Source organism: Gallinula chloropus (genome assembly GCF_964237585.1).
Source record: "Gallinula chloropus genome assembly, chromosome: 21".
Lineage (NCBI taxonomy): Eukaryota > Metazoa > Chordata > Aves > Gruiformes > Rallidae > Gallinula > Gallinula chloropus.
In genome coordinates, this window is record NC_140106.1 from 8,373,555 (window position 1) to 8,387,002 (window position 13,448).

At 48.1% G+C, this 13,448-nt stretch overlaps 2 protein-coding genes across 2 annotated transcripts; one reads left to right on the forward strand and one right to left on the reverse strand.

Moving 5' to 3' along the window:
• Positions 1 to 441: 441 nt before the first annotated feature.
• Positions 442 to 6,677, reverse strand: CDCA2 (cell division cycle associated 2; the record flags this gene model as incomplete). Its single annotated transcript, XM_084273896.1, has 11 exons — positions 442 to 853; positions 1,191 to 1,353; positions 1,913 to 1,962; positions 2,500 to 2,578; positions 2,992 to 3,200; positions 3,654 to 3,702; positions 4,045 to 4,121; positions 4,206 to 4,274; positions 4,873 to 5,023; positions 5,597 to 5,727; positions 6,209 to 6,677. The coding sequence occupies 10 exons, from the start codon at positions 6,675 to 6,677 to the stop codon at positions 1,216 to 1,218; spliced, it is 1,422 nt and encodes a 473-aa protein (XP_084130022.1). The 3' UTR covers positions 442 to 853; positions 1,191 to 1,215.
• Positions 6,678 to 7,337: 660 nt separating this feature from the next.
• On the forward strand, positions 7,338 to 13,168 carry KCTD9 (potassium channel tetramerization domain containing 9; the record flags this gene model as incomplete). The annotated part of the gene is made up of 12 exons (XM_084273972.1): positions 7,338 to 7,385; positions 7,700 to 7,821; positions 8,335 to 8,378; positions 8,547 to 8,643; positions 9,036 to 9,094; positions 9,690 to 9,818; positions 10,453 to 10,520; positions 10,623 to 10,718; positions 11,130 to 11,279; positions 11,688 to 11,793; positions 12,072 to 12,205; positions 12,855 to 13,168. 12 exons carry the CDS (start codon positions 7,338 to 7,340, stop codon positions 12,969 to 12,971), a joined length of 1,170 nt encoding a protein of 389 aa, XP_084130098.1. The 3' UTR covers positions 12,972 to 13,168.
• Positions 13,169 to 13,448: the final 280 nt, after the last annotated feature.

Sequence of the window (13,448 nt, forward strand, 5' to 3'; positions counted from 1 at the left end):
GAAGGCATACCAGCTACGCTTTACGGGTTGGTTTGAGATTTATTTCCATTGCTTACCTGCCTGTTAGCTGCTTGGAAATGAAATTTCTTTCACTGCTCACTCCTGTTCCTGTGTGCTTAAGCTACACTTGGCATACTTCAGTGGCTTTTATTTTTTCTCTCCTCTCTCCGTTTCCTCATGGACAGATCTAACAATGCTTTTCTGTTTGCTTCCTTGCACATACATCACTTCATCGCTAAATCTTTCCAGGTCTAAGTGAACTACAAGAGTGCTAGAGGCTTCAGGCTGAGAAGGAGAAGAGTAGGGCACATTTTAGTACATTTCTAAACAGTAACTAGACCAGAGGAACACAGTGACATTTATATGCAACATTTCAGTGTTCCACTATCCCCTTCTATCACCCAACTAGTCAGAAGCAAATAGAGAAAAACGAGGTGAAGACTAGATAAAACTTTATTTGCATATTGTTTTAAAGTTTTTTAAAAAAGCAAAAAGGCATATACTATTCTTTTTATTTTCTTACCATGAGCATCAGGTTAAGAAAACTTAGTTTACTTGTTATCTGACATGTGAGAAAACATACCAGATATCGTATCGTATGATCCCTGCTTTTGTGACTTCTGTCCATCTTTACTACGGCAAAATACTGGCATATAGTAATTCCTGGAAAACACCAACACTTTTCCTTTGGAACTTTACGAAGAATTCAAGTACAAGTATTGGTGTTGTCAGTTATCTTCAGGTCACCAACATGGAGCAAATCTGAGTGGTTGCAACTGCAACAAACTCCTCACTGACAGTCGCCAGATATTCAGCTATCTGGAAACGTATCAAGACTGCATTGCTTAGGATCCTGCAAGCAAAAGTGACATGTCATTACTCTTACTTCTTAACAACATCGTAATTACACAGTGGCAACATAAACAGTCTTTCTAGGACCCACTGCTTGTCCTCTATGCCAGTCAGAGCACGATCATTACATGGCCATTCGCTAAGTGCAATTACTCAGCCCTTTTCTTTGACAAGTATTTACAGTCTTCTAGTCAGCCTTAACAAGCAGTCAGAGGGACAAGTGGTACTAAGGGTAGGAAATGGCAGTCAGGCACAAAGAGGAGAATACTGACAGCAACAGGAAACGTAACACCCTTCAGACAAATCTGAGCTCCAATGATGAAAATAAGATGATATACCTGGACAGAGAAGGAACAGTGGCTGTCATGTCCTTTTGGCAGGACATGCTGCTGTATTCTGTCTTTGACACTTGTTCTTTCTTGGATTTTTAGTCTTTTCATCTTTCTCAGCACTTGTGGCTCTTGAGATGCTAAAATTGGCCCACTCTGAACCGGTGGTTCGCTGTGGAGAACATGAGCTTTAAGTTGTTGGGGCACATGTGTGTACCTTTGCTTCTCTTAAAAAACACACCACAGTCCAACAGTTGTAACAATCACATTGTTCTTAGTTTCTGTTATTTTACATGCAGGATCCCAACAGCTAGACACTAACAGCTGGAAAGGCAGATGTATAGAGCTAGTCTCTTTGTTCTACCTGGACAGAAGAGACATTCTCTTGAGAAATCAGTAACCATTTCCATCCTCAGTTATCTCTTTCAGAGAAGATGGGTTACTTTTTTTTCCTGCTTTCTCCCTCCAATGAAGCACACTAGAACCATGAGTGAAGCCCCTGTTCCTATGAATGGGAGTCTATCAATAAATCTCTTCTAAATTTGGTCAATTTGGGATAGCTCCTGGAAAATTCAACAGAAGTAATAGATTTAAGTATCAGGCTACAACCAACAATGTTTCAGTAACTGGAAACCCACTGTCACTCAAAATAAAGATCTCCTTAAGACAATAACTTGCATTAAAGTTATTTTCATACACATGGATGAAACATCAACACTAAAGAAACTTACCTTCCTTTTAGTAGAACGAGTTCTTACCAGATCAGATTTGTCAGTTTGGGCTATTAAACGTGAAGAAAGTAAGAACACTCATTCAGTGTTTGAGGAAATTATCCACATCATTTCTAACATAATGCACAGTGTGTGCAGTCATTACTCTTGAGTAGCGTTTTTCTGCATAAGGGACTATCAAACAGGGCAAGATTAAAAACCCAACTTCAGATCTTGCTGTACAAATCAGAGCAAAACAAAACTTGTGAGGATGTGGTAATAATTCTCACTTACATAGCTTTCACAGAAGGATGTATACACACAGTCCCTTTCAATTTTTGCTGTTGCTGTCTTTGCTGTTTACAAAACATCAAAATTACAGGATCAGAATCAAGACAGCAAGACCAACTGCTTCAAGCAGTAAGTCACAGCCCTTGAGCCTAAACAATGGGTAAACACCACAGCTAGGGCAGGGGCCTTTAGAAGAAAGGAAGAGCTTTTATTTAGCATTAGCACAAATGAAAAATAGCCCCTGTATAAAAGCAGAGCCCTGCTGTGTCATCTCTTAGTGCTCAGATACAGAAAGATGCATTATCTAACAACAATACCTTCTGTGTTTTCAACAGGTAAGAGGTCCTCAGCAGCAACACAACTCTCCACTAACTCTTGAAGAGGCTCAACAGATTCCTTTAAACAGATAAGGGTACATTTTTAGCAATATACTCTATCAGATATATATGAAAAGATACCTTGTCCATGAGGGTTTGGAACAATGCAGCAGCTCATTTGCTATATACAGCAAAAAGAAACACAGTATTAAAAGTATATGAGTAAGCCAAGACAAGAAACATTCCATGGGCCAGCACTCAACCTTAACCATAGCTCTACAGGCCGAAATCCTATTCAGAATTCATGAAGCGAAAGAAGAAGTTCTCCATGCCACTCTCAAGCTTCAAGCAGACAATTCCAGTATTTTAGCAATTTCTTTTCACAGCCAGGCAGACTGAGGGAAAAACTGAACCAAAGTCAAACATTCAGAGAGGCTAAGAGGCTGGTTTTATACCTCAAAAAGCCCAACCAACCACCAAAACACAACTTACATCCAAGTTTGGCTGGGACAGTGGTTCTCCAATGAGAGTTGACCTTGCGAAAGCACTGTGGCTCTGTGAGCCTGGGTGACAGCCCGGCGTGGCTCCTTTACACAACGGGGTGTTTGCAGGCAAAGCCTCATCAAATATTTCTGGGCTCAGACCTTTTCCAAAGGTAACTCTCTTCTTCGGCTTTTCAGATCTGCCTGTTCCAATTTTCTCTATTGTAATGAAATACAGAGACTGCTTAGTGAACCTGGGACTTTCCTAGAGCTGAGACATTTCAGGGTCTTTCTATGGGTTGTTATTCCCCCTGGAACCAAACAGACAAATGCCACCTTTACCTATGGATCCAACCAGAATTGTCAGTGCAGCTTTACTACAGTACCAAGAATTAAGATGCAAGTCTAGAAACATCACAGGTGTGAAAATGCTTGAAAAACAGGTGAGTATTTTGGTGCCAGAGACTTTCTGAAGTTTTGGGGTGGGAATTTATTATTTTTTTCCATTGATATCCTTTTCCTCAGCAGCCTTATTTTTCCAATTTTATGTGGTAGGATGTCAGACGAGCTACTGCAATGGTGGTTAACGTCTGTCACTCTTCAGATTTAGCAGAGAGGCAAACCCCTGTGATCCCCCAGAACACTCTGCCTATTTAAAAAACAAAATCTCACCTGTTTGCACCGCTTCACCTCCTTCGTCAACAGCATCATTTGAGTATTCCTATCAAATTTAAGTGATACAATCACCTATTTAATACCACTTAATTAGAATACTGACCTTGTTCAAAACAAATGTGAAAGTGATGTTTACAGAGTTTAAAAAAAGTCCTACTAATTTTCTAAATGGAAAAGTCAATAACATATAGATAGACATTCCCAAAACACGAAACCTTCCAGCAAAGCTTCCAAAACGACCAAGTGGCACACAGATATCAGCTCCAGAGCATTAAATTATTTCTGATGTGTTTCAAAAAGTATCTTTAACCACGATTCAAATTCTGGCAGCTCAGTACCGAGTGCAGGAGCTCAGTGTCAGTACCTCCCTGTAAGTCAGTTAACCAACCTTCATGCCATCCATCAGCTGCTTCACTGGCCTTTTCTTCAACAGGGATCGCAGACTGTAGCCACTCTTATGTTCACCTAACGAAGCATTTCCTGATTGTGGTGGTGCAATAGGTGTCCTGCTTTCATTAAGTACTTTCAGCCTCACTTCTGCAGAACTACCTTTGCTTCTGCTCAGCTCTGATGCAGCATTACTGGTAACACCTCTAGCGATGTGGTCAGAATTGCAACCTTTAGAGCAAGGAGACAGGTATGACAATTAAAGTCCTCTTATCATGGCCTGTTTCTAAGCTACCTCTAATTAGAAGAGCCTCCAACGACTCAACAGGACTGTGTTGCTCATAAGGACTTTGCAATACTTACTAGCTCCATTAGAAAATAAGGAGGTTAACAACAAATGATTTTTATAATTTAAAAGTTACTCAGCAAAATGCTGCACATCGTGACCAAAAGCTAAGAGCTACAACAGCGAAAACCAGTTGTCACAAAAACCATTCTTGGTTTCATGGAAAAAGTGCAAAAAGATTAATGAAAAGTAAATTAAAAGGTATGGATCCATAAATTAAAACTAAGAAAACAGTCACAAAAAAAGTACTAGTCTTTGCTTTTCTTCAGTTATTCTGAGAAACGTCTGTTCAGGAGGCACTAAGAAACAGGATGGGTTTAAACAAAAGAAAAGAGTCTCCAGACAAACACAAACCCCCCTGTGCTAATCCTCATGAAGGAACATTTTTATTTTTTTCTATTAAGTGTCTGTAGTTTTGTACTTTTGGGCCTAAAGGAAAACACATTTAAGATAAATCAGTGACCAGAAATATAATCAACTTACAGCAGCCTGCATCCTGAGAAGCATCATCCACCTGTGGCAGTCCAGAGACGCCACTCTCCCCTTCAGCTTCTTGCAGTGCTTCACAAGAGGTCTGAAAGGCATTGATCTTGTCCTTCAGCAACCTGACATTTCCGAGCTGGAGAGGACTAACCTGCCAAAGAGAATTAACCTCATGAGATTCCCCCCCTTCAAGATGACATGAGCTTTATTACATTCTATTTGTACTTTGTCATTAAACAAAATCAAAGCAGCAAATCTTTTATTTAATACAGGTGCAGCTTTAGTTGTATGGCAAAATATGCAAAAAAAGAACTGTATTGGGAAAACTATTTTTACTGCCTCCCATAATCTGTCCCCTCAGCCATACCCAGCAGTAGTTTTCTGCCAGTCTAGTTTGTGTTAAGAACAAGTCTGATTAAAAAAACAAGTCACTCATGCTAGTGACATGCTAGTGACTTTGAGCCACCAACACTTTAATAAGCAAAAAGCACAGTGATTAAGGGTTCTGGTAAACAAAAGTTAAAACATGAGGCAGCTAGACATGGAGAAAAGACCCCACAATCCCTGTGTTGTAACACAAGGTGTCCATGGGGAGTCAACTAAATTCAGGCCAATGTTACGCCTTCTACCGGCTCCTTCCTGAGACTCGCCTTCCCTTTCAGCCCACACACGCTGATTGCTGGGAGAGCTAAACTGATGCGTGAGATACATGAGAAAGTCTCACCTGTGCAGAAGCTTCTTTCCACTTGTTGCTTCTCTGCTGGGCAAGGTACCGGATAAGGGTGTTATTCTCTGGCGAGCCCCGTGCGCCGATGGCTGATCTGCGTCTGAATTTCAGTAAAGTCGGAGACTTCCCTGACATGGGGACAGGAGGAGAGGAAGGGTAAGGGAAAAATACACTTTTTGTACAGATACAAAGAGCTTTAAAACGCTAATTCTTGTTAGGAGCATTCATCCCATGGATGAAACCGTGGGAAACTGCTCATCCCAGGAGACCTTCCCCTGAGAAAGCAGGCTGAGCGCTGCTGACTGAGCTTTCCAGAAGCTGAGGCGGCCGCACACCAGGCGAGGCCCCGTCTCCATTCCTCACCTCGAGTCAAGGAGCCCCCGCCAACCCCAGCGGGGTCTGCGCTATGCGTTATGCGTGAGGCTCCCCGCACCCACCCGCGCGAAGCGGGAACGCGACTTCGCCTCACAGCTCAGCGACTTCGCCTCACAGCTCCGCCTCGCGCGCATCCGGGCCCCGCCAGAGAGCCGCGCCTGAGGCGGCCCCAGCCCCTGCTCTGAGGCGGGCGGGCCTGAGGCGCGCGGCTGCGCCCGCAGGGCGGGGCTTTACCTGCGGAGGGCTGGGCGAAGCTCTCCCGCGTGATCCCCAACTCCGCAACTGTCACGGTCGCGAAATCGACGGGTTTTTCCCTCAGCATTTCCCACACGAAGCGATCGGGTCCTTCTTCAGCCCGTTCCTCACCGGGCGTCGAGCGCCGCCCGCCCGCCGGCGACTTGTCCCGGCTGCTCAGGGGTGAGGCGGCCGCGCCGCACGCGCGCTCGGCACGCGGGCAGGGGGCGGCTTCCCGCCCAGCGCGGCGCGAGCCCCTGCCCTGGTCCCTGCCGCGCGCCGGGCCTCGCGCCCGCTGCCGGGCTGGGCTCGCGCCGCCAGCGTTCTCCTTCCCGCGCGCCTTCGCACCTGCGCCGGCCGCCCCCCGGCCCCCGGGCGGGCCGCGCGCTGCGGCCTCTCCCCGCCCTCCGGCGGGGCCGCTCCCCGGCGCTCTCGGGGAGGCGCTTCTGCCCTCCGCCCGCCGGGGCATGGCTGGCGATGTGCTCCGCGCTGCCTCTGCCCGCCCGCGGCTCGGCACCTTACCGAAGGGAGGGGTCTCGGCGGGTGCCTGTGCGGGCGGAGGCGCGGCCGGGCGCCTCACAGCCCCGGGCCGGGCGCAGCCGCCTCACGCCCGCGGAAACGCGGCGCCGTTACCGCCCGCCGGCACGAGACGCGGCCTCACTGGCCGCGGCGCCCTGCGCCCCCGTGTCCCTCCGCGCTCTCGCCCGAGCGTCGCGGCTACCGGACAGCGAGCGGCTGGCGGGAGCCGGTGCCGCGCTGCCCCCGCCCCGCGAGGCCGCACGAGGAGCGGGGGACTCTTTCGCCTCCCGGCGCGGAGGGATCCCGGCCGTTCCTCGCGCGCTGGCGTCCGTTTTTCGAAAGGGAAACGGATTCGCTCAGCCGGCCGTGCCCACGTGACAGCCCGCGCCAATCAGCGACCGACACTTCCGAGTCCCACTTCATGCAAGGACAGGGCCCTCTTGATTGGCTACCGGCGGCGTCCTTATGGACCCGCCCCCCGCCGCTCCGCCGGCCATTCCCCGCCCCACCCCTCCGGCGAATCGCGCTTCTCATTGGCCGGAGCTCGCGTCGCTCAGCCGCCGCTGCCTTCCGGGCCCGGCGGGACGGAGCGGGCTGCCGCCGCCGCAGCATGAGGCGGGTCACGCTGTTCGTTAACGGCAGCCCCCGGAACGGGAAGGTGAGGGGTGGGCGGGGGGAGCGGGACCCTGCCCCTCGCCCGGTGCGGCCCGGAGACCTCGATCCTCCCGCCGGCGCCGCGGCCTCGGGCCGCGCTGCCCGCCCGCACCGGGAGCGGCTGCCCGGTGCCCCATCCCGAGGCCCGGCCGGCACAGAGGGCCCGGCGCTGTGGGATGCTCGCGGCCCGGTAGCGCAGCCTGGCGCGGCCACAGGCGCGGCCCGGGGACCGGCACTGCCCGGTCACCCTGCTCGGAGGCCGCGGCTGCCCCAGGCCGGGGCCGGCCCGGCGGTGTCCGCAGCTCCCTCTCCCCGCAGGTCGTGGCTGTGTACGGGACGCTGTCGGACCTGCTGTCCGTGGCCAGCAGCAAGCTGGGCATCAAAGCCACCAGCGTGTACAACGGGAAGGGCGGGCTCATCGACGACATCGCTCTGATTAGGTGAGGCCCCGTCGCAGGTGCACACGGAGGCTCTGGCCCGGCAGCCGGTGCTTTCCCTAAAACAGATCGTGCCCTTTGCGGCCCCAGGGTAGACAGCGCTGCCTTTGGAGAGCGTTTCCCTGTCCTGTGCTGATCCCAGGGACATCCCGCTGCTCTGGTTGGCACTGGGATGAGCCCTTTCCTGTCTGGGAAGCCACAGGCTCTCACAGAACACTCCTGGAGTGGGGGTGAAGCAGCTGTCCTGCAGAGCTAAAGTGGTGTAGTAACAGAAGCCACCCCTTCCCTGGCTGACACAGATAGTGTCCCTAGTGGGGTCACTCAAATCTCAGCTCACTGGAACCCGCAAAATTAAGATAAAAGGCAGATACTGAAGTTCTAATGGACTAAAGGCAACTGATGCTCTTTTACCTGGTACTGACTGGGAGGGGTTCCCACTGTCACTTTGATGAACAAAAGATTCTGAGTAACACTATTTTTTCCCCCCTCCTCTTCCCCTGCCCTCTTACCTCTCAGGGATGATGATGTCTTGTTTGTCTGTGAAGGGGAGCCATTCATTGGTAAGTCTGTATTCCCAGGCTTAACCTTTTGTTTAACCTTTAGCTTAGACTCTGATTTTGCTGCCATGTCAATCTCAAAGTATATTTCCTGGTGGGTTTAGGAGTCCAGGTGGAGGATTCAGAAACATTTGTGACTTTTCTAACCATGACTGTGCCTCTTGTGTGTAGATCCTCAGACTGATGGGAGGCTTCATGAAGAGCTAACGGGCTCACACACAGACTGGCTGACGCTCAACGTTGGAGGCCGATACTTCACCACGACACGGTAAAAACTCAACTGCCTGGGCTCAATTTTTAAATAACTCACCCTGGAGTAGGACAGCTTTGGCTTCTGCAGCTTTCTTTCCTGTATTTTGTATTTGCTGCCATGAAGAAATGAACAGTCCCACGTTTATCCTTGGAATCTTCCAGTTAACTGAGCGCTTTGTTCCTATTCCTGTTGTTTGTACTTATCACATCATCACATCTTATCACATGTTGTTTGTACTTATCACATCACTCAGGTCAGTGATGTATTCTGCTGTCACACTCTATGAAATGAAATCAGTGCAGTGTGGTAGCTGCTGGAGTGTGTATCTTGCTCCAAGGGCAGCGAGTTTGTCTCTTGAGCAAAACTTCTTCTTCTAAATATAACACTGTGCTGCTTTTGTTTTGCAGGAGCACTTTGGTTAACAAGGAACCTGAGAGCATGTTGGCCCACATGTTTAAAGATAAAGGTTGGTACGCTGAAATACACCTTATTTTTTAAGCTGACAAGTTAGCAGAGGCAGCAAAGGGCCCTGTCGAGCTGAGACTCTTGTTAGCAAGTCAGAACATCAACAGACTGTTGAAGTATCAGAGCAGAAAGTAGAATTGTGTCTTTTCTGATTATTTCTTCCTCTCCTGCCCACGTAATGGCTATCATCTCACAGGCTAAGAACAGACCTTCTGTCTGTAGTCACTATTTTGGGGTCTTCATTTGAGTTTAAATTTCCTCCTTACTGTTGGGTTTCCCCCAGTTTGTCAGCATATCATTGTGTGAGCACTGTGAGGGCAGCCTCTGGGGAAGGGGCAGGCTGAAATCTCAGTGCTGCCTTCAGCCTAGCAGTGATTCCTCTGTGTGATGAAATGGCTGAGTTACAGCAGCAGTGAGTTTGTTGTAAGGTGATTCCTCCTATAGCCCCTGCCCATATTTTCCTTCCTTTCTCTAAGAAACACCTTCCAAGTGGAATGTTTCATCACCCTTTGGTAGTAACAACCTGAAACTGAAGCAAATGCTCTTCTATTAATATATCAAATTTAATCATATATATATATATGTTGTGGAAACAGATGCTTGGGGAAATAAGCAAGATCATAGAGGAGCATTCCTAATTGACCGCAGTCCAGAGTATTTTGAGCCAATTTTGAACTATTTGCGTCACGGACAGCTCATTGTAAATGATGGCATTAATTTGCTAGGTAGGTATTACCCCTATGACACCCCCTAAATTGCTACTCTTTAGAAGTTGAACGTTGCCCTCTGGTAAAGATGATACAGTCAGTGGGACTTCTGTGTGCTCATCTAAACGTGTGGGTTTCTCCTTTGCTGAATTTGGTCTCGAGCATTGCAATTCCACGTGCTTGGTTTAATGAATCACTTAAACTTACTGACCTTGAGAGCATTAACAGTTCTCCATGCTGGATGAATACCTGGCTGTAATTCTGATTTGGTGTCTTTAACCCAGTACTGGTGTTGGAAATGTCCTTCCAAGTCACTTCTTCCTTTTAGCTGCAAGCAAGCTCACTTCTCCTCGATGTAGTTACATCTAACACCGTGTATGTGGCTGTTGGATTTATTAGTTAATGCCTTTCTTTGAGCCCCCTTAACCTTCAACAAGTCATCTGTTCATCTCTCTTAGTGTAGCTTAACTTAAAAAGGTATAATGAGCCAGGCAAGTCCATCGATCTGATGCTCCTCCAGGAGTGAGGATGGATTAACCCAACCCCTGGGGCACGTTCTTGGCGTGATCCGCTGCCCTCTCCAGCCAGGGAAGAAGGGTGCTCTCTGTCTAACGACTCCCTGTCAGTAACAAATGCTGCTTTGTTTTGTTAGGTGTTTTGGAAGAAGCCAGGTTTTTTGGTATCGATTCATTAATTGAACATCTAGAAATAGCTATTAAGGTAACTCGCTTTCTTTAATACATGAATGCACGTGTCCTGTTCTTCCAGGCAGTAGATAAGTTAGTGCTGCCCGTGTCAGGCTCTAAACAATTCTCTCTGCAGAACTCCCAGCCAGCTGAGGATCACTCTCCCATCTCTAGAAAGGAGTTTGTCCGATTCCTACTGGCAACCCCAACCAAGTCTGAGCTGCGATGCCAGGTGAGAACACAGACCTCCTCTCCGTGTGTTGGGGTGGTGTCTGGTGGTGAAACTGCCTGAGAACATGATGTTCAGGTGACGTGTGCTTTCCCTCCCCTGCTTTTTAGCTCAGGGGTGATGCCAGGCTGTGGCAGAGTGACCTTAATGTGAAATTCCAAGTGCAGTTTGGGCTGCTTTCCTTTAGCTGAAGGTTTCCAGAAGCAGCAATTTGTTAAGCTCTTCTCTTTAAATGTGAAGTGCACCAGCACAGCCAAGGGCAGTGCTCGATGGCTTTGCATTCCATTCCATCCGTGGAATAGCTGCCTGTGTGTGTATCCATAGCTCTGCATTTATATGCACGATGCTCTTAACTGTTCCCTGTTCAGAGCTGTACCTGCTGTGACGTTTTGGGGCTGGTTGCTTTGTTTTCAGGGTCTGAATTTCAGTGGGGCAGATCTCTCCCGTCTGGATCTTCGGTACATCAACTTCAAGATGGCCAACCTGAGCCGCTGCAACCTCGCGCACGCCAACCTGTGCTGTGCCAACCTGGAGCGGGCCGACCTCTCCGGATCCGTGCTGGATGTAAGGAGTGCTGTGCCTTGGGGAGTTGGGGCTGTCCTTCAGTCAGTTACTCTAAGGGGAGGGGAATTAGAAAGAGCAGGTAAGCGTAGGACAGGTAGTTCTTTAGCATCTTCTGCATTTGTTCAAGTTAGAGGACTTGAAAAGCTCTTTGAATTGATCTTAAATTAATAAAGATTAAAAAGGGAAAAAAAACAGGCAGTGGATGGGAATTTATCTGCCTTCCTGGTGATAGAGAAGCAACAGTATAGCACATCCTTACCTTTCCTCGCAGTAACAAGGCTGTTGTGCTTTAACACACGATTCACTGCTGAAACAGAAGTGAAAACTCTACTCTGGTCATTCTCAGTATTGTTCCACATCTTGTTGCTCCACCTTCACGTATCTCACTGAGGTGTCCTTCTCTGTCAGTGTGCAAACCTGCAAGGGGTGAAGATGCTGTGTTCCAACGCGGAAGGGGCATCTCTGAAAGGGTGCAATTTTGAAGATCCCTCAGGCCTTAAAGCTAACTTGGAAGGTAAGAGGGTTTTACCTGTCAGATACTTTGTGGAAACTGCACCAGGTGTAACTCTGTCTGGCACCTGAGCAGTCTGGCTGTGGTTTGTACAGCCCATCTCCTCATGAGGAGAGGCCACAGCTACCAGACAGAGCACATGACCATTAAACCCCAGGTTAAATCTTTAACCTTTAACCTTGACCTCTGTCAGTTTTCCATGCTTCTGAGGAAGCATTGTGCTGGACCTGCAGTGTTTGACTGGGTTTTTTTCTCATGAAACTGCTCTTTCTGTGTTCTAGGTGCAAACCTGAAAGGTGTTGACATGGAAGGCAGCCAGATGACAGGAATTAACCTAAGAGTTGCTACACTGAAAAACGCAAAACTAAAAAACTGTAACCTCAGAGGAGCAACCCTGGCAGGCACGGATTTGGAAGTGAGTTGTGGTTCATTTTCAGTCCTAACACCCTTCCAATCGCATCTCATTCCAGCCTCTGGAAGGTCAGTCTAAAGCCTGGGATTTGCCAGCACCTCCCAGCCACAGGCTCTATCATCACACGAGTGCTGGAGGGGTGGAAATGCTGGTGCACTTCACATTGTGTGAGATCGTGCAGCTCTGAGGAAGAATGCAGTTGCCTGGGCTTGCAGGGAGTGATTTTGATCCTGGGACATCATTTGCACAGTAACAAGGGGATCTTACCTGACTGGTGGTACATGCCATGCTGCTGTCTGTATGACAGCCCAGCTCCTTCTGCAAGCTCTGTCTGTGGCTGTTCCTCCTCAGGTGCTGGAGGGGTGTTAGAGTAACGTCTCGTGAGACTGCTGCTTCTTTCTAGCTGTGCTCAGCATTAGTAACTCCTGGAAGATAATTTGATACACAGGATTTAAATCTGTTAACTTAGAAATACCTCCAGCTCTTGGTGTGAGGAGGAACTGCTCTCTCACAGGAAACACTGACTGACAGGCAGCTTACCCTGACCTTACAGGCGTGCGTGTGGTTTCCCTGTAAGTGTCATTAAGGTGAAGTTTGGAACCCAAGTTCTGGGTATATTCAATTAACAGTTATTTTTTGTTTTACCCTTTAGAATTGTGATCTGTCGGGTTGTGATCTACAAGAAGCTAACCTGAGGGGGTCGAATGTCAAAGGAGCTATCTTTGAAGAGATGCTGACACCTTTGCACATGTCTCAGAGCGTCAGATAGGGGAGAGAACGTGCCAAGAGGAAGGAATCAAAACGGTCATTGTGAATTTCTTCACATCCTCCCTTTTAAGTTAGAAGCAACGGTTATTAGACAACTTACATTTACAGTAGTGCCTGAGTAAACTTCTTTGAACACTTGTGGGGAGGGAGCTTTTGTTTCTACCTTTGAACAGAGTGAGGAAGGGGGCTGGTTTTGGAACCAGAGCGTGTGGCAGTCCTGGGGGCAGTGAATAGATCCGTTGTTCAGCACTGCCTCACTGTGGAACGCATTTTAAGTTATAAAGCACAATATATGCAATTCTATTTATTAAATCTGTAGCTGCAATATGAAATGTTATTCATGTATAGTAGCAACAACGTTCAGGTTTACGGTTCAGACTAGTGTATTGACAGTTAGTGTCTTCGTTCATGCACGGCCTTTTCATGTGGTTTAGACAACGTCCACAGGATGGTTTCAGGTACTTCTCTTCTGGGGTGA